The 26,071-nt window shown below is 43.1% G+C and overlaps 1 protein-coding gene across 7 annotated transcripts in view; it reads right to left on the bottom strand.

Annotated features, from left to right (window-relative positions):
• Positions 1-26,071, bottom strand: part of LOC122944480 (UDP-glucuronosyltransferase 1A1-like) — a 103,970-nt gene that overhangs the window by 5,608 nt on the left and 72,291 nt on the right. For 4 of the 7 annotated variants that reach the window (XM_044302797.1, XM_044302799.1, XM_044302796.1 and 1 more), the window contains exon 2: positions 521-652. In XM_044302797.1, the coding sequence (XP_044158732.1) occupies positions 521-652 (132 nt within the window). Of the gene's footprint in view, positions 1-520; positions 653-6,319; positions 7,216-11,320; positions 12,186-21,613; positions 22,496-26,071 lie in introns of those variants that run through there. The other 3 variants (XM_044302800.1, XM_044302801.1, XM_044302795.1) reach the window with 3 other exon arrangements.

Below are 26,071 nucleotides of genomic sequence, written 5' to 3'. Positions count from 1 at the left end.
CGACCATGGCATAGAAGGGGTTAATCCTCTGGCATCGGCTTTTACAGCAATGCCGGCGGATACAGCAGGAGCCTGGCTATTAGGGACTGCTGGGCCCCTGCAGTGATCGAGCATGCATCGCTCCAGTGCCCAGCCGATCACCATGATGTAATAGTACGTCCAAATGCGGGAAGTCACTTGCCGCCATGACGTACTATTACGTTATGTGTCGGGAAGGGGTTAAAGAAGATCTGTAATCTCTCCTGACAATGTCGGTTTTAGCAACAACTTGCATTTCCCATGTAATAATTCTGGAGCATCAATTCTAATGGGGGGTAGCACCGATTGGCTAGTGTCAGACTATTAAACAATGTTCGCCATTTGATAAATCTGACGCAAATCACATATTCAAAACTGATATTCTCCTCATGTTAATTTCCCACTTTGTCTTCTTCCTAAGAGTCTTTGTAAATCTAGTTTTGTTGTTACTTCACAGCTAATAAGGAAATCATTTACTTTTTGCTTCAAGCAAGTTGCCTACCGTTTGAGGAATGGATCTGAATGCTTCTGCCATATCCATTGCTTTGTCCATAGGAATCTCAGACACCATCGATCCCAGGGAGAAAACCACAAAGCCATGTTCACCAGAGCTGTTCACTAGCTTCTCAAAGTCCTGAAAAACAGAGAAAAAAAGGCCAGGTTTATACAGCGTAATTCATGCTACATAATGAAAGCACTGCAAAACTTTTTGGTCAGAAAAAATAAACAGTAGTAGAACTAATCGATGATGTAATTATCGTCAATTGGTGCTCATCCTGCCCAAGCATTGGGCAATCTAATATGGCTGCATGGTCAATGAATGCCTGACCAGTATATTTAGTGATGCTCCTACTCAGAACTCATGCACACAGCCTTAGTTGTTTTTGTAGTCTGCAAATCACGGATACCAGCTGTGTGCCATCTGCATTTTGCGGAACAGAACGTCTGGCCCATAATAGAACAGTCCTATTCTTTTCCGTAATATGGACAAAAATAGGGCATGTTCTATTTTTTGCAGGTGCTGTGGAACGTACATATGGCTGTGGACAGCACATGGTGTGCTGTCTGCATCTTTTGTGATCCCAATGAAGTGAATGGGTCCACATCCGACCCGCACAAAATGCAAAAACAGATTTGTGTATTATGAAGGGCTGGCGTCCATTGCTTTCCTATGTCCATCCCTACACATCATCTTCCTACACTTAAAACTATACTCTTAGTTTTATTGGGGTTCTAGGCCAGACCATAAACCTCGACCCTTCACTCTCGGGGACTGCAAGAATAAAGATGTCGCAGTGGCTGTGAATAATAATGTAACTTTACTTAAAGTGTACCTGAGTTTTAAAAAAAAAGTCTGCATAATAGCTTTGCTTCTTTGTACAAAGGGCTAATGTATTTTTCAGCCTAATTATTCTGTTTCAGTTGCACAGTTAGATGCATTTCTCTCATAACCAGGTGGTACTGCTGTAACATATTTTCCCTTACTTCCCACTATGTTTGTTTCCAGTACCAGAGCTCACAGAACAGATGATTGGGAAATCACAGTTACAGACACACAGGAGGCTCCTATAATCTTCAAAAGCTGTGTAGAACCGATTCTTTTATCAGGCTTCAGATCTCAGCTAGCACTGACACGCCCCCACTTCCTGTGAGCAATCATTCTTGTCTGAAAACAGGCAGAGGACTGCAAATTAAGTGGAAATTAGACCCCTAGTGGCCATAACGTTACAGCTTTTTCAGGTAAATGCAGGCATATTATGTTTTAATATATGCAAACGAGCTTCTAGGAGCAAAGGAGGAGTTGCCATTACACTGAGGCTCAGCTCTCTATGTAACTGTCACATCCTCTCTACTTTGACAGTACCAGGCAGTGAAAACATCATCACACCAGGCCCTGTCAATCAAAGTGCAGGGGGCGTGGCAGCTGTAGAGAGATGATCCTCTGTGTAACAGCAACGCCCCTGTTGCTCCTAGAGGCTCATTTGCATATAATAAAACATCACATGGGACCAACACAGATGCTTTCAGCTGCCAAGCGTACAGACAACAGGTCGGCCAGTTTCAGAAGTAGAAATCTGCTGACCGATGCCCTTTAAGGGGCCATAACTATTGTGTTGTATGGGGCACTAAGGGGGAATAACTACTAATTTGTAGAAATAAGGTGGAATAACTACAATGTGGGGGGACAAAGGAGACATCACTATTGTGAAGAGGATAACTACTATGTGGGGGCACAAGGGAGCCTGAGCCTAGGGGTCAGAGGTCCCCTCCTGTTTATTGTGTTAATGGCCCATGGTGGCTGCTGTAAAGCATCTCTAAATGTTGTTAAAAACAGCTCAGGCAAGATGTCCGCCCCCATAATCATGTTCAGAAAATATGGTAGGATAAAAAAAAAATCTACAATTAGAAAATGAAATCCAAGTACAAAGAACTATAGGTGTTTCTATCTGGTTTTAACTGGCAGAAGAAAAGAAATCTGTAACGCGTTCTCTCTAGTTCTCTGCTTTACTGTACATCACAATTAGAGATGAGCGAATTTCATGTTATGAAATTCGTTCACGCTTCGTTTGGTGGTAAAAGCAGAATTGCGTTATAGATTGTTACCACGGACCATAACGCAATTCTATGGTGGAATGCATAACAAAATGCCTTTTAGAGGCATTACATTATTCATTCCATCATAATAGAAGTCTATGGGATGCAAAACGGATCTGTCCCCTTTCCGTTATGCATAAGAGTTCTCCCCTGCATAACGGAAATGGGACGGATCCGTTTTGCATCCCATAGACTTCTATTATGATGAACTGAATAACGGAATGCCTTTAAAGGCATTCCGTTATGCATTCCTCCATAGAATTGCGTTATGGTCCGTGGTAACGGAATTTATAATACATTTCTGCTTTTACCACCAAACGAAGCGTGAATGAATTTCAAAATAGGAAATTCGCTCATCTCTAATCACAACCAGTCACCAGAATGTGACTACACAGACTTGCTTTTTATGCATCCTTGGAAAGAAGGTAAAGATTAGTCTTATCATCAATTGTGTTTCTACTGTGAGAGACAGGGGGTGGGTGTTTGCCATGAGCTTCTGCCTCAATTCCTGGTTTGTATTTGAAGATGGATATGGGGAGAAATTTAGCATTCCCCTTATGCCTCTTTTTAGCATAGAAAAGTCCAAAATCCACCAGATTTGCAATCTGCATTTTAGGCCCTCCTCACCAAGTCCACAAAAAGGAGATGTACACTTAAAGGGCTTATCCAACCCCTATAATCCCCGGGCACCTCATATACATTATACTTATCTGCTTCCAAGCACCCATGTCGCTCCGGATCCCAGCACTATCGCTGCTGCATCTCCCCGTCGCTCGGATCAGAACATCCAGCAAGGGGGGGGGGGGGGAAGCAGCCAATAGCAGGCCGCGATGGGCATGAGCTCTTCCCCATCACAGCCTGCTATTGGCTACTCCCTTTGTCACCAAATGTTTTGATTCGAACTACGTGAAGATGCAGCAGTAGCCATTCAGGGATCCGGAGTGACACATGTGTTGGGAAGCAGGTAAGTATAATATATACGAGGGCCCGGGCATGGGGGGGGGGGGGTCATTATAGGGGTTGGGTAACCCCTTTAAGATAGGTCATAAACATAAGATTGGCAGGGGTCTGACCACCGGCACATCACACTGTGGAGTGGCCAAGCCTGGTTCCTTCATTCAGTTATATGGGACTGAGCTGCAGTAACCAGCTCTGTAGTTTAGCATGGCTATCTTTGTATTTCTATTCAATGTTTTTCAGCATGTGCAATTCCACTTCACACTGGGCACTTATACCGTCTACTTTCTATTTGTTTTGTTATAAAGCAATAAAAACCTTGAGAGACAGAAAACTTAATTTTTAACCATTAACCAAACAATTAGTGTGTGTTTATTCAGGAAGGAACAAAAATACCAAATTTCAAAAAAGCTAAATTTAGCCAACTAAGAGAGGCCATAGGCCTAACTAACTGGGGCAAAGTCCTCAAAAACAAAAATACACCCACAAAATGAAATATTTTTTAAAGTATCCTAAAATCTAATTTTGAGAGGTACATACCTTTATGGGAATAAAAGGTTAAGGAACAAGAAAAAAAAACAATGTGGACAAATAGAACTTTACAGAAAGCAATAAATGACAAAAAGAAAGCATTTCAATCACAAAAACAGGAGAGTAGCGAGGAAGCACTGAAAAACTATAAAAAATAGAATATGTAAAAAAATAATAAAAGCAGCCAAACTAGAGACTGAGAGATTAATTGCCAAAGAGAGCAAAACTAACCATAAAATGTTCTTTAATGATATAAATGGTAAAAGGTATAAATCTGAAGGTGTAATGAGGGGGCAGTTGCAGAGAGCGATGAGGAGAAAGCAAAGCTATTAAATATTTTTTTTCTCCACTGTATTAACTGATGAAAATAAACTGTCAGCTAAAATGCAGAATGTAAAAGTAAATTCCCCATTAAAAGTGCCCTGTCTGACCCAGGAAGAAGAACAGCGGTGTCTTAAAAAGATTAAAATAGACAAATCGCCAGGACCAGGTGGCATACATCCCCGTATCCTAAGAGAATTAAGTAATGTCATACCCTTATTTCTGATATTTAAGGACTCTATATTGACAGGGAGTGTTCCACATAATTGGCGCATAGCAAATGTGGTGCCAATATTAAAAAAGGGTCCAAAAACAGAGCCCAGAAACTATAGGCCGGTAAGTTTAAAGGGGTTCTGCACTTTCAATTAACTGATGATCTATCCTCTGGATAGATCATCAGCTTCTGATTGGCGGGGGTCCGACACCCGGGACCCCCGCCGATCAGCTGTTTGAGAAGGCAGCGGAGCTCCAGCAGCGCCGCGGCCTTCTCACTGTTTACCGCCGGGCCGCCCGCCCACTGACGTCACGACTTGTATCAACTAGAGTGGGCGCGGCTAAGCTCCATTCAAGTGAACAGAGTTTAGCCGCGCCCACTCTAGTTGATACAAGTCGTGACGTCAGTGGGCGGGCGGCCTGGCGGTAAACAGTGAGAAGGCTGGGGTGCCGCTGCCTTCTCAAACAGCTGATCGGCGGGAGTCCCTGGTGTCGGACCCCCGCCGATCAGAAGCTGATGATCTATCCAGAGGATAGATCATCAGTTAATTGAAAGTGCAGAACCCCTTTAACATCTGTCGTGGGTAAACTGTTTTAAGGTTTTCTAAGAGATGCTATCTTGGAGTACCTATTTGTTCTGTTCCGTGCATTGGGGACTGCAATTTGCGGTCCCCAATGCACGGGCAACCTCCGTGCGGCCACCGAGACGGATCCAGACCCTTTCAACTTGAATGGGTCGGCCTCCGTCCGTTCCTCAAAAAGATAGAGTTCTATATTTTTCCAGAACGGAAGCACTCCGTAGTGTTCGGTTCCGTGTTTCCATTACGCATCTCTGGATTTGTGGACCCATTCAAGTCAATGGGTCTGCATCCAAGATGCAGAATGCACACTGAACGGTGCCTGTGTATTGAAGATCCGCATATGTGGTCTGCAATACGGCAACGGGACACCTACAGTTGTGTACAGGAGGCCTAAGAGCAAAGGTCAATCAGAACTTTACCAAAGTTGTGCCCTACAACCTTAAAATGTAACACTAGGTACAACCATTGTATTCACTAACTTCAGTCCTCTGGAGCACACAAAAATAACTAGCACCTCTTTTGTATCTGAATACGGGAAGCCATGCGCAACATGCAAATAATCTCAATATGTAAGTTCCTTCAATTAATACTAAAAAGTTTATTAAGCTTTTGCTGCCTGAGAGGTAAAGAGAAGTTTTACCATCCCCTTCTTAAATTGGAGATGGGGAAAGTGCAGGAGTGGACTATACACTGTGGAGGTCATTTATTATGTTGAAATACGCCTGTAGCAATCTCTGATTTTTTTCCCCCACTCACACCAGGTCTAAAAAAGTGGGCGAGGAGGGAGCGGGCCAGCAGGTCTGTCTCGTTCATTATTTTCTATGCCTGTTTTAGAAAATGGTCTAAATGTAAGCCAGCTAGGAAGCTGGCTGACATTTAGACTGGTGCTGGATGCGCTGAAGTTATGTAGAAGCCGCCAGTACCTGTTCATAACTTCATGATATAGGGGGTCATTAAGACTGGCGTCAAACGCTGGTCTTAATAAATGATGCCCTATATTTGCTAAAATTTTGTCACTGGCAAAAATACATGAGCCTCCATACTCAACAACTGTTTGGCTAGGCAAAATAGACAAAAGCTTAATTATTCCATTTTGAACTCACGTGTGTCAGAGTTTTCCTATTGATACAGTTGATGCCTCCGATGAGGACCATATTGGGCATTACTGGTCTAATGAATTCAAACACAAAATCATACTTCACGATCCATATAGATGTTCGCCTGTAGAGGTCTAACATGGAAACCTCTTTCTGCAGGAATTCTGAAGCCAAGTCCCCAAAGTCATTATAAAGAAACTTACAAAGAAAGCCATCTGATACCCAAAGAAGCGCATTCCATATCCTTTGAGAGAAGCTCATGTGATCAGTGTACATAGTGAAGAATCTAGGCACATAAGAAGCAGGATTTGGGCATTGTGTGGCCTGATGGTCAATGCCACATGGAAGACTCTTTAAAAAAGCCACAGAGGGAATTCCTAGATATTCAACTATAATATGTCCACATGGAAAAATAGGAGATAGCAAGGCAGCATCAAACAATTGTCCTCTCAAGTAACCAATGACTTCTTTATTCTGAAGCAGATGTCGGCATGTTGTATGCATAAGGCTTCTGATATTAGTCAATCTTTCAAAGCTTTTCATTATCCTTTTGAAACTGGGAATTTCAGCAAAAAAATCATCAGCAGATCTTGCGTTACGTTCCCTAAGTTGGTCGGTTGTATATTGTACCGGGTAGGTCTTCAAGATGTAATTGGTTGAAGCTTTTATATGCAGGCTGCTTTCTGGAACCAGCACCACAATCCGATGGCCTTGTTGTCCTAGTGTCTCTAGTAATGTCACCATACTGATATAGTGGCTTCCATCCATAGGTATTACCAGCAGATTCCCAGCATCAGAACACGGGAAGGATCCCAGACACAAAATAAGAAGAAATAGAGACAGCGATCCAGTCTTGTGTAGCTCCATGTGGAGAGTGTCAGACATAACTTAATCTATCATCTGTGAAGGTTCTCATTTATCTATCCCATAACAAATGACCTCCACAGTGTATAGTCCACTCCTGCACCTTCCCATCTCCAATTTAAGAAGGGGATGGTAACTAAATCTATCATCGGTTGCTGTGTGCTGACCTTCAGTTCATTGTGATTTATTAGTTAGACATTAGTTATTTAGTAGTCTGAGGGGTGAGGTGAATGAGGCTTGTAATGTGAATCAGTAACGGTTTGTAGTTAAAGGGAATATGTCACCTAAAATTTTCTATTACACCCTCAGTGGTGACTGCTGAGCTTCTGTGGTTTTGTGTTATTCATGGACACATCGCCCATGAGGACAGTGATTGGCTGCAGCGGTCTGGCGACCGTGGACAGAATCACTTCTAATCCAGTGGAGATTGGAAACAGTTGGGAAGGGATTTGTGGAGCTGAAACAATGGGATTTTCATAAGATTCTTGATATATATATATTTTTTTTACATCATTTCCTGCCTGTCATCCATTTTTTATTTAGGCTGGACAACCCCTTGTCTTTGGAGAGGGTTAGAAGAGTAGAGGCCACACAGAGATAGGGTAGTGGACAGATTTGTACCTGTTCTGTGTTTTTTGCCCGCACCTGGTTTTGGCTCACAATGACTGAATAAAACACTGACTGTGTGACAGTGGCCTTAGTGTCAATACAGAAGAAAAGATTTGCCTTAGTAAAAATCATTTTAAAGTGGATTTACAGCCAGAGACAGGCATGTGAAAATGAGGAGGATCACATAGTAGCTGATCTTCTCAGACACATAAACAATACCTCTTTATATATTTGTCATGATTTGTAAAGTAATATGACACAGAATAAGTTTCAAATAAGGATTTACTATATATAAAAAAAAATTCATGGGGGAGGAGGAATATATTTTCTACATCTAGTGTTCCACGTGTAATAACAATTCTGGAGCATCTATTCTTATGTCTCTATGTTGTGCCATTCCTGTATTATTTCTACTAGAAGTTATGAATGAATTGCTAGCAGTCTGCAGTAAGGGTACAGAGGGGAGGTAACCAGTTGGGGGGAGTGTCCCTGCACAGACTCACTCTATCCAATCAGTGCTGCCATTTTCCGATTAATTCATAAATGATAAAGGAATGGCACAACATAGACCCAGAAGAATAGATGCTCCAGAATCGTAATTACATGGGGGATGCATGTAGCTACTAAAACAGACATGTCAGGAGCGGTGAAAGGTCCTCTTTAATAACCTTTGCATTGTCACATGTGGTGAAAGTCTGCAGCATACAGTAAATTGACATGCTGATGTGATTTACAGCATGCACTCGATCTGTGGACATGCCCTCAGTCTTGGTTCACATCTCCATTTGGTAAATCCACACTACCAGAGTTACTGTATCTGGCATAGCCAGACACCTCTGGATTCTGTAAAACAAAATATGCAATGCAACAGCACTCTGCAAACCAAATAAAGTACAGAAATGCATAATAATTGCTTGTGCTATACTTTTAAATTAGAGATGCTTGGCAAATCATATTGTACAAAATTATTTGAGCCTGTCTGCCACACGTCAAGGCGATCTCTAAATTCTACCTGTTATGTGCCATGACGGCTACCATATAATTCAGGGAGTGTAGGTTCCACATGCATGCTGTGCCTGCTATAATTTCTGTCATCTTTGGTGCCAAAATGGCCTCCATTATATCCAAGGAATGCAGGTACCAACATGCATGCCGGGCCCACTCCACACCACTCCTGGTGCCAAATGGCCACCAAAAAATGCAATGACAGTCCACACTATACCACTCCTGGTGCCAAATGGCCACCAAAAAATGCAATGACAGTCCACACTATACCACTCCTGGTGCCAAATGGCTTCAAGTGAATGAGGGAGAGCAGGCCTGACTATATACTCACTAATTAAAATCAGCCTATGGGGCAGCCGAGCTGGTCAGGAGTGCACGACTGAGATACCTCTGGATTCCCACTCACCATAATGGGATCCAAGGGGTTTCTGGCATAAATTCCATCTTTCTACCAGAAAAATGCAGTGGTTATTTCTCTGACAGAAAGCTAGCATTTAAGTTGTAAACCTGCCTAATCTCAGCTGGATCCCATTATAGTGAATGGGGATCCTGCCGTGTCCAGCAGTGTCCGCCTCTGCCGGGACAGACATGGAGATTTGAACAAAGCCTATAGGTATGTATTTTTCTTACTGTGCATAAAGCATTATGTAGAAACGCAAATATGATGGGACCTAGCAAACAGCATGTATTTCAGATGAATGCCATACCCTTCATTACTTTGATCAAAGCCAACATTCCAGTTTTCACATTGGAGAAGAGTCATAATAGGTTGACATTTTCTGTTTTATGCAGTTGTTAGCTTTCTTGTGTAGACTGGACCAAAGCCAGCAGAAGATGGAGGATTTAAAGGGCTATCCACTTTAATAGTGATGGCCAATCCTTTGCACCAGCATCAATATTTAACTGGTGGAGGTCTGGCTCTTGACACCCTGGCCGATCAGTTGTTTGCAGGGGCAGCGACGTGGGGTGAGTGCTGAAGCCTCTTTATTGTTTCCCAGACATAGGTCCAAAGCTGAAATGGGACAAAGCTATAATAAATGGTATGTGTCACAATCAGTGGGGGGTGTCAAGAGGCGGACTCCCACCGATCTAATATTGATGGCCTATCAAAGGTGGCATATGATATATAGAGGTTCGTTCTCCTATTGGCCAAAATGGCACAAAAAAGGTGCGCCATTTGGCCAATATTGGCTATGAAAGAATACATTAGACTGGTAGCTATAAGTGTGCTGGATGGATTAGAGGAGAATTTTCTCTGTATATGGTGATTAATGGCTGGCTGTGTATAAATGTATATACAGCAGCCTGTCAGTCACATTAGACACTGGCAGGGGCAGCACTCCCCTCATGAATACAGTGCATTTATAAATATGGAGTACAGACCTGTATCTGTAATATGCTGCCTTTACATAGGGTGTTGTAGTGACAGATCCATTTTAATCACAGTTCTAATGTGCTGCTGGGGGTTAAAGGTGGCCATACACAACCAAAATGATAGTGGTTCTGGAGAAATTTTACAGCAAATAATTGTTTTAGTTGACTGTTGACAGGTTGTCATCGCCTGGAAAGAAGCTGCCTGTGTTTAGAAGTTTCAGCTGATGGTCGCTATTCCACAAATAATCTTTCCATGAAAAAAATATTCCCAGAAAGACCCTTTGTCCTTTGCCTGGTGTGATTGAACATGTGCTGTATGGACAGTCTGAATAATTGTAACAGCCAATATGGACTAAAACATGTATGACTGCATCTGTATGACAAGCTTTCAACAGTTGTTACTTCTAAACTACTTCTATAAAACGCCATGGCCACTTTAAAAAAAAAAGGGAGAACATGAAACACTAATAAAATTCAAAACAATACTTATCTTTGGCTTCTCCAAAGTTCCTACTGTGAGAAGGTACCTGAAATCATTGTAGATGGAAGGTATGTGTCACAGAGTTTCCTAGCCTCGGTGAAGTAAGAGCTGGTAAGAGCAGCTATTGCTAATTGACACCGTGAGATTTAGCACGGCTCTCATAGCTGATCCGGGACAGCTCTTACTGGAAGTAGTCAAAGTGCTGGGTGGGTGACTACTCCCCATGTTCCAGGCCGGGTTTTGCCAGGCATAAAAAGGAGCAGCTGACAGTGGAGCTCAGGAGTCTGTGTGCTGTGAACTGACGACTGTGCTGGGATTTGAGGTTTGAGCCGGGCTGGACGACTCAAGCCCCTCTAAAGACGAACAGGCCGCCTATGGACTTGATGAGGCTGAACGGCTAACAGGGGTTTGAATTAACACCCAGGAGAAAAGGTGACTTATTATTATTTATAGACTTTCCTTGTGTGTGAAAAAACACCAAGCAACCTGCATTTTGTGATACACCTGATCTGCATTTTTTTATACACCAATGTGTGAATAAACACCGCTGTTTGATTCAAGAACTGTGTACTTTGCCTCTATACTGCATCCGCTAGTCCTGACTACCAGAGCGAATCCCCACACTACATACGAATATAAAAAGGGGAGAACTACACAATACAAACAATGATTACCTGAGCAAGGGGTTTCCTATTGACACAGTTGATGCCTCCAATAAAAACCATGTTAGGCATTGTAGGTCTGGCAAATTCAAAGACAAAATCATATCTCAAGAGCCAGATAGAAGCACGGCTGAAGAGGTCAATAGCAGTGACATCTCTTTTCAGGAATTCGGAGGCCATTCTGCTATAAGGGGAGTACAACATATGACAAAATACAAAGTCAAAGAGGCTGAGGATAACATTCTTCACCCTTTGGCTGAAGTTCATATGGTCAGTGTAAGTGGTAAATATTCTTGGTACATATGAAGGTGGGCTAGGAGACTTTGAGGCCTCCTGTTCCATTCCAAAAGGAGCTCCACGCATGAAGGAAACAGAAGGGATAGAGAGGTGTTCAGCTATTATTTCACCACAAGGAAACACAGGATCACTCAACATAGCATCAAACATGGCTTCTTCCAAGTCCTGGATGATAGTTGAGTTCTGAAGAAGGTATCTGCAAGCTGTTTGTATCCAAACAGTTGCATTAGATACTCCTTTGTATAAAGTCGCTACCTTTTTAAAAAAAGGTATTTCCACAAAGGCTTGTTCAGTTGCTGCTTTGAGCTGTAATTCCATAAATTCTTTGTGGAAAGGCACATTGTATGTCCTTATAGTATAATTATCCACATCCTTCAGATGAAAACTGGGTTCTGGAACAACAAGCAAAATCTGGTGTCCTCTTTCATACAACTTTTGCACTATGTTTCGCATGCTTAACCAGTGACTTCCTTCCTGTGGCACCACCAGTATTTTGCCACCATTCACCAAATGCACATTCAGAAAAATAAGAAAAGTGCAAAAAAAGTGTAACTGCTGAATGAACATCTCTCCTGATCTTACACAGCGTAGACTAAAGCATAAGTGACCCGGACAGCTAAGAGATTTTGCTGTTTGGTTTATAGTGACCAGAAAATGAACTTTGAATCCTACAATGTTTTCAGATCAAAGGTGAAAATCCGTTATTCATAAACCATACGGAAGAAAAATGTAACATTACAAACATGTATTTAGCTATACCCTATACTGCAACTATTCTGTCTTGAACAGGATTTGTTGGATGAAACAAAAAAAATAATCTGACAAGATTTTTGGGTTATTTATTACAGTGTTCACTATGCACAAAAAATAATGACCCTTTTCAGTACAATTGTGGTGATACCAAAATTTAAAATTACGTTTTACCACTTTGTAAAAATATAAATTTTCTTTGCATGCCGTATTCTGACACCCATAACTTTTTTACATTTCCATCCACATAGCTCAATGAGGACTTTATTTTGCAGGGTGAGCTGTAGTTGTATTGGTACCATTTTGGGGTATATACAACTTTTTGACCCCTTTTAAAAAAAAATTGGGGGGGGGGGGCAAGGTGACCAAAAAATGGCAAATTGCACATTTTTATTATTTTTCTGTTACAGCATTCACCACTCAGGACAAATACTATATATTTTAATAGATTATACATTTTCAAATGCAGCAATACCAATCAAGTTAGTTTTTTATTGTTTATTTTTATAAGTAAAATTGGGAAAGGGAGGTGATTTTAATTTTTACTATTTTTGTGTTTTCTATATTTTTTTATGTTCATTTTTATAACTTTTAGTCCCCTTAGGAGACTTAAACATGTGTTATTCTTATCATTTGTACCATAGACTGAAATAGAATCCTATCATAGTCTATAGGAATTTCACAGGCAGCTTGTACAAATCCCATAGTAGAAGCCTGCAAAAACATGCCAAATGTGAGCACATTTTTTGGTGCACAGTGTTGCATATAAGCAAAAAGCCACAAACCTTTTCTGCTAAGCCAAACCCCCTTGTCGGACAAGTCTCAAAAATGTCTAAAAGTGTCTAAAACACTTTAAGGGCTCATGCACAGGTACGTAAGGGCTCCGTGCCTATGCTGTGGACTGCAAATAGCAGTCCACAATGCACTGGCACCACCCGTGCTGAGGATGCAGACCCACTGACTTGAATGGCTTGAATCCACAAGATACGGCCAAAGATAGGACATGTCCTATATTTTGCAGTGCAGAGGCACGGACCCGAAAGCTCGTGAAAGCTCTTTGCCAGTGCCCGTATATTGTGCCCCCTCTGTTTGCAGTCCGCAATATGGGCACGGAGCCCTTAAGGTTGTGTCTAGAGATGAGCGAATTTCCGCTTATGAAATTTGTTTGCGATTCGTTTACTGGTAAAAGCAGAATTGCATTATGGATTCCGTTACCACGGACCATAACGCAATTCTATATAGAAGTCTATGGGCTTCATAACGGATCCGTCCCATTTCCGTTATGCAGGGGAGTCCTCTCCTGCATAATGGAAACGGGACGGATCCGTTATGCAGCCCATAGATTTCTATTATGCATTCCGTCATAGAATTGCGTTATGGTCCATGGTAACTGAATCCATAACGCAATTCTGCTTTTACCAGCAAACGAATCGCAAACAAATTTCAAAATATGAAATTCGTTCATCACTAGTTGTGTCATTAAGCACAAAAATGTAGTTTTGTTTGGAGCAAATTGCACCAGAATTCTGGAACACTTTGAATAGTAAATCTCCCCATATGTGCCCCCTGTTGTCTATATAGACATTGCAGGAAGGAAGTAGTGAATGTCTTCAATAGGGCATCTCAAAACATTTAAATAAAATAACACACATTCTATGTTTTTGTGGTGTGGCGCTAAGCATGAAAGTGAAGACAACGCCTCATAAAATTCAATATTAGCAGATATAACACATTGAAACAAATACAATACTTATCTTGTGCTTCTCCAAATTTACTATATAAAAGTATAAAAAAAGGGAAAACTACACAAGACAAATAATAATTACCTTACCAAGGGGTTTCCTATTGACACAGTTGAAGCCTCCAATAAATATCATGAAGGTCTTGCAAATTCAAAGACAAAATCAAATCTTAAGAGCCAGATAGAAGCATCGCTGAAAAGGTCCACAGCAGTGACATCTCTTTTCAGGAATTTGGAGGTGATTCTGGCATGAGGGGAATACGACATATGACAAAATACATAGTAAAAAAGACTGAGAACATTCTTCACCCTTTGACCGAAGTTCATGTGGTCGGTGTAAGTAGTAAATATTCTGGGTACATATGAAGGTGGGCTAGGGGACTTCGAAGGCCTCCTGTTCCATTCCAAAAGGAGCACCGCATATCAAGGAAACAGAAGGGATAGAGAGGTGTTCGGCTATTATTTAGCCACAAGGAAACACAGGATCACTCAACATAGCATCGAATATGGCTTCATGGCATCACTTCATTTAAAAAAATATGCCTGCACCCACCTGAAAAAAACTGTAAAGTCATGTCCACTAGGGGTCTCACTTCCACCTGAGTTGCACTCCACTGCCTATTGTCAGGCAAGATCTGTTCCTGCTAAGGCTACTTTCACACTAGCGTTCGGGCGGATCCGTTCTGAACGGATCCACTCATAATAATGCAGACGGAGGCTCCGTTCAGAACGGATCCGTCTGCATTAAAATGGCAAAAAAAAAGCTAAGTGTGAAAATAGCCTCGGACGGATCCGTCCAGACTTTCAATGTAAAGTCAATGGGGGACGGATCCGCTTGAAGATTGAGCCACATTGTGGCATCTTCAAACGGATCCGTCCCCATTGACTTACATTGTAAGTCTGGACGGATCCGCACGGATCCGCACGCCTCCGCACGGATCCGCACGCCTCCGCACGGCCAGGCGGACACCCGAACGCTGCAAGCAGCGTTCAGCTGTCTGCCTGTCCGTGCGGAGGCGAGCGGAGCGGAGGCTGAACGCCGCCAGACTGATGCAGTCTGAGCGGATCCGCTCCATTCAGACTGCATCAGGGCTGGACGGCTGCGTTCGGGTCCGCTCGTGAGCCCCTTCAAATGGAGCTCACGAGCAGACCGACGAACGCTAGTGTGAAAGTAGCCTAACAGAGACTCAGAAGATGGCTGAGAGTAACTGGAAGTGTGTCAGAGCTAGCTGAGATTGTGAGCCTGATAAAACAACTGTTTCTACACTGCATCTAAACATCACAGGAGCCCTCCTGTATGTCTGTAAGTGTTTTATCCTTCCTTTTCTGTTCTGTGAGCTCTGGAGCTGAAAATAAACATAGTGGGAAATAAGGGAAAGGTTGTCACAGCAGTACAGGGCTGGCAGAAGGGAGATGCCCCCCGCTTCTGAGTGAAATGCATCTAGCTGTGCAGCTGAAACAGGGAATAAAAATGATGAAAAAACATTAGAGACACCCTAAAGATTGTGTTATGATTTTACAAAGAAGCAAAGCCATTATGCAAGCTTAAAAAAAACAATCCTGTATGCTTTAAGATTGTTATAGTAAGCATTTCCTCTACAAATCTTATTCGGATCTCATGTTTGTTCATGAAATTCTTACGTGTGCAATGTTTTCTTACAAAATAATGTGAAGTAGGAAGTATTTTTATTTCCTTTCTAAATTAATGTACACAAGTAAATAACATTGTGTATGGCGTAATGCATGAACATAAAACCCAATCTTCAGTGAGTTTATCTACAACACTACATAACTGAGATCTTCAAATGTTTTCACAAAAATACAACTTATGTCAACTTTCACACAACAAATAAAATGTAGAGCCACAATTTAGTTCCCATAAGAAGGATGCTACATCACGATGTGACATTAGCGTGTGTATGTCACATCATACGGTGGTGACTGGTTGCCATTTATGTGAAGTATCATGGTCAATACATCTTCAGAAAGGACTGTAAACAAAATGCATCAAAATTGCTTGCGTGATTTCAGACTAATGCAGTATTTACTACTTGGATGGGACACTAGAGGGAGAAAATACACCAAAAATTCCTTGTAAAGGTTGACCATGCTAAACTGCTGACAACACTAGGTAACTTAGTAACAGTTTGTAAGGCTGGAAAAAAAGGTAGGGGCTGTCATTAGAGCAGTATAAGCATACCTTTTGTGGAGTTTATCAGGAGTAGTGAGTATATGAACTTTTATTATGTCAGATTATGCTCCCTAAGTACGCTGGAGGCGGACAACTGCGAAGTGTTTACTGAATTGAGTCACAGCTGTAGTGGTCTCTTGGTTGGATGCTACAACTGTCACTCAGAGCACAGGAAAGGGGATGTGAAGCAGCTCAATACATAGAGCACTTCATGGCGAAGCTCTGCCTCCCAGGGCAATTAGTTCATATTCCCACTAATCCTGATGCTAAAAACTCCACAAAAGGTATATTTGTACTGCTCTCCGTAGTCCTTACCTAGTGCTGTCAGCACTGCAGACAAAGTCTCTTTGATATTATCCTCTATTTTAACCCTTGAGCAAATAATTCTGTACATCTATGGGCTTAGCATGTAGGGTATGTATGGAGTGGGCTCATGAAGACACCTGCCAGGAGTGACTGGGGTTGATAACTCATTTAAACCCTCTGTTCTGTCTTCATACACGTTCACACAGTGTGCAGTCTGACATTCAGCGTAAACCATTCCTGTCTTCCAAATAAGAGGACTATTCTATGTAGTCTTACTTGTTTATTGGTAAAATAGGAGTATTTGATTGGTAAAACAGGAGTATTTGGTAAAACTACAAGAATACAGTATAAAGTATAGAATAGCATGTACTGTAACATTTGCATTAACACTGAAGCACATGGTAAAATGGCTGCCTGTACATTATTACATACATACATTCCATACATTATTACTACAAGATTACATGTCTAGCTAACAGTACTAACAACTAACTCCCTGAATAACAATTACAACTAGCTGAACAGCTCTGCAACACACAGTATCCCTGAAATGAAGGTAGATCTCTCACCAGATATGCTTTTACAAGGATAGTGGAGTTTAAGAAGGAGATATGCAGAAGGACAGCTCTGCTGATGTGTGCTCGTGACTGGAGGCTTCTCTTTCCCAGGATGCTTTGCACTTCCACAATGCTTTGCACCACCCATAATGCAGCAGTCTTTGTAACAGGAAAAACAAAGTGTAATACAACTAAACACCACTAGATGGTGGTAGAACCACACTAATCACTACAGAAATACGAAAACTCTGGCAGAAAGAACACTCCCCGTTTGGCATCAACAGACACCACTACTCAATCCTCCTTTCTTAGCAACCCATTTTGGTCAATGGTGGGATCAAGGTTTTTCAAACCGCTATCCTTGGAGACAGTTTGACCTTTGCTGAGGTAGTCTATTTCCTTAGAATAACATTCATGTTATATAGTGCGAATTATTATGTTTTTGGACTTTTCCAGATTAGCAGCAGTAAAGGCGTGTTTGCAGTGATGCCAACCTTTGCAGGGCTTCTGGCTTACAGGTAATGTTGATTTGTAAGACTGAGCTATATGAACTACACGGGCTATAGCACAAACAAGCAATATCCAGGTGGAGAACCTGTCAAAACAATGATAATTGAGTTGGTGGTCCGAAGTCATCGTACGTAGAACAGATACATCCGGTCGGATTTCTTCATCGTGATCTGGGTTTACCAATTCAAACGTGTCAGATCCGATGCTGCAAGACATTGAACGGTACAGGAATGCAGAACCCATAGACCATGTTGTGTCCTTAAGGTGGCTTGGTGTGATGGATCTAGTGGCGTGGTCCGCAGGATTATTTAGGACAAGTGAATCTAATGATCCTTAGCACCCAATTGCTGACATAGACGTAAAAACATCTGGTTTTGTTGCAAATATATCCTAGGACTACCTTGTTGTCTGTATAAAACTAGATTTCTTCGATTTCCAGATTAATTCCTGATGTTATAAGTTCAGCCAACTCCACTGCAAGCACAGCAGTGCAGAGCTCCAGTCTGGGAAACGTGTGTTCGCGGAGTTGCGCTAGTTTGGTCCGGTTCATAACAAACCCTGTATGGCATCGTTCTTTGACTTCTATGGTCTTTAGCTATGCTACGGCTGCAATTGCCTTGACTGAAGCATCACAGAAGATATACAGTCTTTGTATCTTGACTTCAGTTGATGGCAAGGAAGCATAGGGTTGTGCCACGTGAAGGCTGGTCAAAGCTTTGAGAGACTTCTTCCAACTTGTCCACAGGTCTTTTTTCTCTGCAGAAAACGGGTTATCCCAATCGGACGTCTCTGTGGTGAAGTCTCTTAAAATCATTTTGCCTTGGATAGTAACAGGCGCTACGAATCCTAGAGGATCATATAAGCTTTTTATGGTGGACAGGACTCCTCTGCATGTGAAGGGCTTTTCTTCCTTGCTGATTTGGAAAGTGAATATGTCTGCCTTTAAATCCCAGAGCAAACCGAGGCTTTGCTGTATGAGAAGGGAGTCGGTGCTAAAATCCAAGTCTTTTAGATTACTTGAATGGTCTTGGGGTGAGAAGGCCTCTATTAACTCACGGCTGTTGGAGGCGATTTTGTGCAACCTTAAATTAGATAGAGCGAGCATCTCTTCAGCCCTTTTCAGGAGACTGATTGCGGTCTCGTTTGTGGGTGTGGATTTCAAGCAGTTGTCCACCGAGAAATCCGTTTCCACAAAGGATCTGACATCTGACCCATACTTTGCTTCACCCTCTTGAGCTGAATGTCTAAAACCGTAGATAGCGACTTCAGGGGAAGGACTGTTTCCGAAGATATGCACTCTCATTTGGTACTCTATAATGTCTTCATTGGGGTCTTTGTTGCAGTACCAGAAGAACCTCAAGTAGTTTTTATGTTCTTCCTTGACGAGGAAGCAGTGGAACATCTGTTGTATTTCGGCCATAAATGCTACAGAATCTCTGTGGAAGTAGAGAAGTTCCTCTAGAAGTCTGTTGTTGAGGTCTGGACCAGACAGTAAGACATCATTTAGCGAGACGCCTTTGCACCTGATGCTCAAGTCGAATACTACTTGTATCTGCCCTCATTTTTTAGGATGATACATGCTAAATATGGTTAAGTACCAACACTCCTCAGAGTCTTGGAGCAAGGGTGCCATTTCTGCATGGTTGTTCTGGAATATTCTTTCCATGAAGGTAAAGAAATGTTCTCTAAAGTTTGTGCTTGAGGGTGAAAAATCGACTGTAGACAAGTTCTTTGTTGTTAGGTAAGCGTTGTCTCCGGGGTTTAAACGGTAAAGGTGCGACCCATCTTTTTTACTTGTCTTTTACTATTCCTTGATCCATGATATCCAAGAACAGCCTGTCTTCTATAGACATTGCAACCCTGTTGTCTTCTCTTGTCCTGTGGAAGACTGTGCACCCTAAGTGATCTTGCTCACCATCGCAGGCGTGGTCTTCACAGGAGGGATCGGTGAAAGGACAAGACACAGGAGCGCTGTGTGGCAATTCTTTTATCAGGAAACTGCTGTGATATGGCTGGAATAGGGAAGGACGTCCATTTTCAAGTGTGTTGGCAAGCATACTGTTGACTGAGGTCGGCTTGTGTGCTCCTCCTAGACAGACGTCTCTTATGATGACCCACCCTAAGTCAAGTCTCTGGGCGTATGGCGCATTTTGGGGACCGTTAATCTGTCCTCTAGCCTTATGAACTCGTAGTGTGTCTCTTCCAAGGAGTATTTCACTACAAAAATACCAAAACTCTGGCAGAAAGAAATAGAATCATATTCTAGCCCTGCTGGGCAGAACACCCTCAACAGTGACCAAAGCATCTAAGTAGTTAATCAGAGTCCCTGTGGCAAAATCACAGGTCTTTCATTAGTTGCTATGACAGCCTAGGTCAGTGATGGTGAACCTTTTTTTAGAGACCGAGGGCCTAACTTGCAACCCAAAACCTACTGTGTTATCGCAAAGTGCAAACACGACAATTTAACCTGAATATACAGTCCAATATAGTATATCTTCCATGTACTCTATAATTTAGCTATAATAGCCTGCCTACATTCAATGTGCTGGCTGCGCTGATGAATTACAGGAAAAGTCTAATGCATACTCGTACACCATAGACTTTTTTTCAGGGTGCGGGTGCCCTCCGAGTGCTGCCTCTGGCACCTGTGCCATAGATTCGCCACCATTGACCTAAGGCCTTGTGAAGGTTCCCATTAGGGATGAGCGAATCAACTTCGGATGAAACATCCAAAGTCGATTCGCATAAAACTTTGTTCTAACACTGTACGGAGCAGGAGCTCCGTACAGTATAAGAATGTATTGGCTCCAATGAGCTGAAGTTATTGCTTTGTGAAGTCTCGCGAGACTTTGCGTAATAACTTCACAAATTAATTTGTACTGTAAAAAAACATTTCCCGGAGTTCTGAAAATAGTTTTGACCACTGAAGAAGAAACCTAGAGGGTTTTGAAACGCGTTTGGGGAATAGAAAACACAGCAATATATACACAGCGCAAGGACTTGTATCAAGAAGCAATCCACGCAGTTACGGAGCATGGTCAGCGTCTCAAAGCCTCTAACCGGCATGCGCCACGTAATAGGTGCTGGCAGCAGCAGCGCGCGCACGGAGCATGGGAACAAGCAGTCTAAGAAGCAGATCGATACATACAAGCAAAATCACGTATGTATTAACTAAATATATCTACCATTACATCGAGATCCTGGTAAGCAGATAACATCGTTACTTACCAGATTACAACACATGGCTATTGCGCTATTTATGGAACTGAGCTATTAAGTAGCAATCACAAGACTATATAATAACAACCGCGTGGTATACATGGAACCTAGCCACCACAAGACTATATAATTGCAACTACATGTGATACAAAACAGCTATAACAAGACTATGCTAAATCAATCAAGAATGCTACTTTGAGCATACCCGTAACAATAAGATACTTTGCTAATTCTCTTAATATTTCTGTGGAACATAAAGGTTATAAAATAGTGCGTGAGCTCCGCAGTAGTAATAAATAGGGGACTGTGACTATATATTATTTTATGATAAGCGATTGTATGCACAATTTCGTATTATTATTTTAAGGGTATTTTAGTTATTATTGTCCTAAGGTTTTTTATTAAATACATAGGAATTTTTGTGGTTTATGTATGGTATATTATTTTATGTATATTGTATATATATTTTTTAAAGGGATTAAATGGAAATATATTGTTAATAAAGAACCGGCCAATTATTATATATTTTATTAAAAACTAAAATATCCCGTCTCACATTGCAATCAAAGCTGGAGATCATCCATTTCCCACCTTCTACCCATAAACTTAAAATCAAACCTTCTCTGGCTGTAAGGCAGCTGGCTGTAGCAGAAGTCTTTACATTCATCAGAAGAACATATACTTACTATGCTGGAACATGGAACAATGCGCAAAATAAAACAAATACATTTTACCTGGTTTAGCAGTTTCCTGTTGGCACAGTTGATACCTCCTATAAAAACCATATTCGGCATAACCGGTTTGGGAAACTCAAAGACAAAGTCATATGTAAGTAGCCAGATTGAAGCTCTGCGGTAAAGGTCCATAACGCTGACATCTCGTTTTAAGAACTCTGTGGCCAGTTTTGCATAAGGAGAGTACAATACGTCAAACAGTACACTGTCAAATAGGCTTACAAAAACATTCTGTAGTCTCTGGATGAAGGTCATATGGTCAGTGAAGGTGGTGAACAATTTGGGTACATAGGAAGGTGGGCTAGGAGACTGAGCTGCTTCTTGTTCTATCGCAAAAGGAGAGCCTCTCGTGAAGACCACAGAAGGGATGGAGAGACATTCAGCAATGATCTCACCACATGGAAACAAAGGGTCACTCAGCATGGCATCAAACTTGCCTTTTTTCAAATATTCAATGAGTGTTTCATTTTGAAGAACATTCTTGCAGGATGTTAGAAGCCAAGTCGATTGATCTGTTAGTCTTTTGTATACTAGCTGTATCTTCTGAGGAATCGTCTTATGCTCAAATGCTTCTTGACTCACTTGCTTAACAAAGTCTTCCATACTTCCTTGGCCGGGAGGCACATTGTAGGTTTGCACGGCATAACCCAAGTTTTTATTGATGGGCTTAGTTTCAGAGGTAATCACAACAGTTTGGTGGCCTCTTTTGGACAAGCTGTGTACCAAGCTTTGCATGCTGAGCCAGGGGCTTCCTTCTTGAGGCATCACGAGCAGTCTCCCACATTCTGCCAAACTGAAAGTAATCAGGAAAAACGCGATATCTGCAGCTAAGGACTGATAAAACTGGACCCTCATATTTGCTGTTTTATAGCACAAAGCGTTCAGGAAACCTAACAGGGAAGGCGTGTACTTGCAGGGGGATGGCTTTTAATTTTGCTGAACAGAAGAGTCCATGTAAAGGTTGACATGCTCCTGCTAGGAGAGGAGACATTCCAAAAGAAGCAGTTTTGGCAGCATTACTGTAAAAACATTCCAGAAAAGCAGTAATTGTATAGCTGGGGGCAACACAGAAGATGTATATTATAAACCCCGCCTAGGACACAAACTGAATGATGCACCTCATACATTAACACTATGTAAACCTGTCTCCTTGCAAACCATGCCATAGTTGGACTGGCCTTACTTGACCTGAATTAAGGCCTACACAAAAAAAAAAACTAGTTCAGCATCAGGCAGGGTAAATAAACATTTAAAGGGGACATGTCATCAACTTTATGCTGATTTCAGCGGTGTGAGCTAATAGTAAGTGGTTGCCGAGAACCAGCATCATAATCATTGCAGCCCAGGCCTGAAAAAGAGTCAAATCTACCTGAGAAGAGTCCTGGTTATCCATAATCTCCTGCTCTCCTGTCCATCTGCTGATGGTTGGCAGTTCTATCCTAGAGAGAAAGGGAGAAAACTAGGTAGAAGACTGTCAGTCATCAGCTGGGGCGCAGGAGAGCAGGAATTCATATATAACCAGGACATAGCCAAGACGGATGCGTCTTGAACACCATTGAAAGTCAATGGAGGATGGATCAGTTTTCTATTGTGCCAGATTGTGTCATAGAAAATGGATCTGTCCCCATTGACTTACACTGTATGTCAGGACGGATCCGTTTGGCTCAGTTTTGTCAGACGGACACTAAAACGCTGCAAGCCGCGTTTTGGTGTCCGCCTCCAAAGCAGAATGGAGACAGAACGGAGGCAAACTGATGCATGACGGGGTATTGGTTATTACCCGCTCGCCCCTCATGATCAGTCACTTACTAACCCTTGACTCACTTACCACAAGCCCTAACCTTCTAAACTGGCCCCGTCAGAACCCCAATAAGACACGGACACCAAGTTGGATTATATCGGCCACAGCAGCCGTTTATTGAAAACATATACATAAATAATTAACCTTTTTATTTCCCACAAAAACATCCCCATAAGATATAACCAACTTAATTCACCTGAGTAACACGGGGGAGGTCCTGGAAGCCCCAAACCTCGGAATTTTTCCAGTATCCTTTTTTGAGCCGACTTGCCCCCAGCCGTTAAGCACCAGCTCGGAGGCACCACTGACGGCTCGCCCAAATTCCGCCACAACCGACCACCAGCCATAGGAGTCCAGCCCCAACCGTGGAGCCCTCCCATCCTCGTCACCTGAATCTCTCCAACTTCAAGGACCTCCCACCGCCACAGCCGCCGTGACAAAATAATTAACATTTTATTTCACTTATACATCACACGATCACCCCACTCCGTCCCCTCCCCATCCCCCGCCATCTAACCCAGGCTCTGGAACATGAACAAGGGGTGGGTGGGTGGGAGCTCCGTTCTCTCCACAAAATGGCCTCCTTCATCCCGGGCCCTCACCTATTTAACCCCTCGTTCCACCGCCCCCATAACTTAAACTGACCAATCCCTCCCCAGGGGCTCCCTCAAACCAGCCCCCGTCATGGTCGCCTCCCCTAAAGGCTGCGCCCCCCAGTCCGGCTCTGTCTTGACGGGGTATTGGTTATTACCCGCTCGCCCCTCATGATCAGTCACTTACTAACCCTTGACTCACTTACCACAAGCCCTAACCTTCTAAACTGGCCCCGTCAGAACCCCAATAAGACACGGACACCAAGTTGGATTATATCGGCCACAGCAGCCGTTTATTGAAAACATATACATAAATAATTAACCTTTTTATTTCCCACAAAAACATCCCCATAAGATATAACCAACTTAATTCACCTGAGTAACACGGGGGAGGTCCTGGAAGCCCCAAACCTCGGAATTTTTCCAGTATCCTTTTTTGAGCCGACTTGCCCCCAGCCGTTAAGCACCAGCTCGGAGGCACCACTGACGGCTCGCCCAAATTCCGCCACAACCGACCACCAGCCATAGGAGTCCAGCCCCAACCGTGGAGCCCTCCCATCCTCGTCACCTGAATCTCTCCAACTTCAAGGACCTCCCACCGCCATGAACGCACATGCTTGACACCTTAAGCCTGTGCGTCCCTCCACATCCGCAAAGCTGTCTCAATGCCTTCCTGTATTGCCAGACACCACATGTCAATCCCCACTGCGTTCAAGTGAACGCCGTCCGACCGCCAAAAAGCTCCAACCCCTTTTTCCAGTTCGGTATGCCGTACTACCACTGCCCCATTCCTTGCCATAAACCGCCCTATGGCCCGGTTAGCCTTTATCCTAGCCTTATTTACCCCCTCCACCGAACGCGCCCCCCTCCACACTTTGCGGGGAACAATGTCCGACCAAACGGAAATAAGACCCGGGAACAGCGCCCACAACCGGAGTAGGTCGAATTTAACGTCCTTCACCAATTCCCGCAACGGCCGCGCCCCCAAATCGTTGCCCCCCACGTGCAACACCAACACATCCGGCACTCTATCCAACCTAACAAACTTGTGGACCTCAGGTAACACGCCCCCCCACACCATACCCCTACGCCCCAACCATCTTACCACCGCCACCGACCGGTCAATCCCCAACTGTTGTCCATCCGGCCGAACCGCTGCCCGGATGGCTCCCCAGAAAACATAGGAGTGACCCATTATCCAGATTAGCGCTGGGTCCGAACCTGCAACGAAATAACAATAACAAAAGCATACCGTGCGGGATGAGACAGAATACAATGCAATATCACAACCGATCCAGACGAATATATGATCTAAAGCGAATCGATTCCCACCTTCCTATCCGCATGATAACATCCTGCCCCAATCCACGTCTGGCCGCCTCCGTCGCAGCCCCAATTCTGAAAGAATGGCTAGAGTAACCCCCAAGCGCTAAGCCCAACAGCCCTAAACACCGCTTAAAGACCGCCGTGAACTGGAAACGGGAAAGGAAAGACCCGTCCGCATGCACTAAGAGAGGGGAATTCGTCCCCACCACCGCAACCCCGTACTCCCTCAAGCAAAATACCGGACACATTGCGCAACCCGGGACCGCAAACAAAACAACCTTCCGACCTCTCCCTTCCACATCAGTTTTTGACCGCCTAATACGAAACTCCACCCTGTCCTGAAAAAGGTCTACGTCGTCCCTAAACAAACCACCTTGTCTCTTAACCGACGGAGAAACCAACTCGCCCAAACGCAAGGCCCCAAAAAATGCCAGCGAAAAAGCCAACCGAAACAAACGTAACTCCCACGGCGAGGCACGTCGACTAATTGATCCCCCAGCCTCAACAGCAAAGCAAAGGACACCGGCCTACGGTCATCCTGGCCTGACTGAGAACGCCGCCAACCCTTCAAAGCCCTCACCACCAGAAAAGACTTGGTGACGTCCGGCAGATGTCTAAGACGAAAACCGAACGCCAATCCTGAAACACAACTATTAATCCTAGAGACAGACCACCCCTCCTCCCTACAATGCCCAATGAACAATAGCAAGGGAATCTCAAAGTCATCCGACACAACAG

Source organism: Bufo gargarizans, chromosome 8 (genome assembly GCF_014858855.1).
Source record: "Bufo gargarizans isolate SCDJY-AF-19 chromosome 8, ASM1485885v1, whole genome shotgun sequence".
Lineage (NCBI taxonomy): Eukaryota > Metazoa > Chordata > Amphibia > Anura > Bufonidae > Bufo > Bufo gargarizans.
The sequence above is the reverse complement of the archived record's forward strand: the minus strand, read 5'-3'. Positions and strand labels throughout refer to the sequence as shown.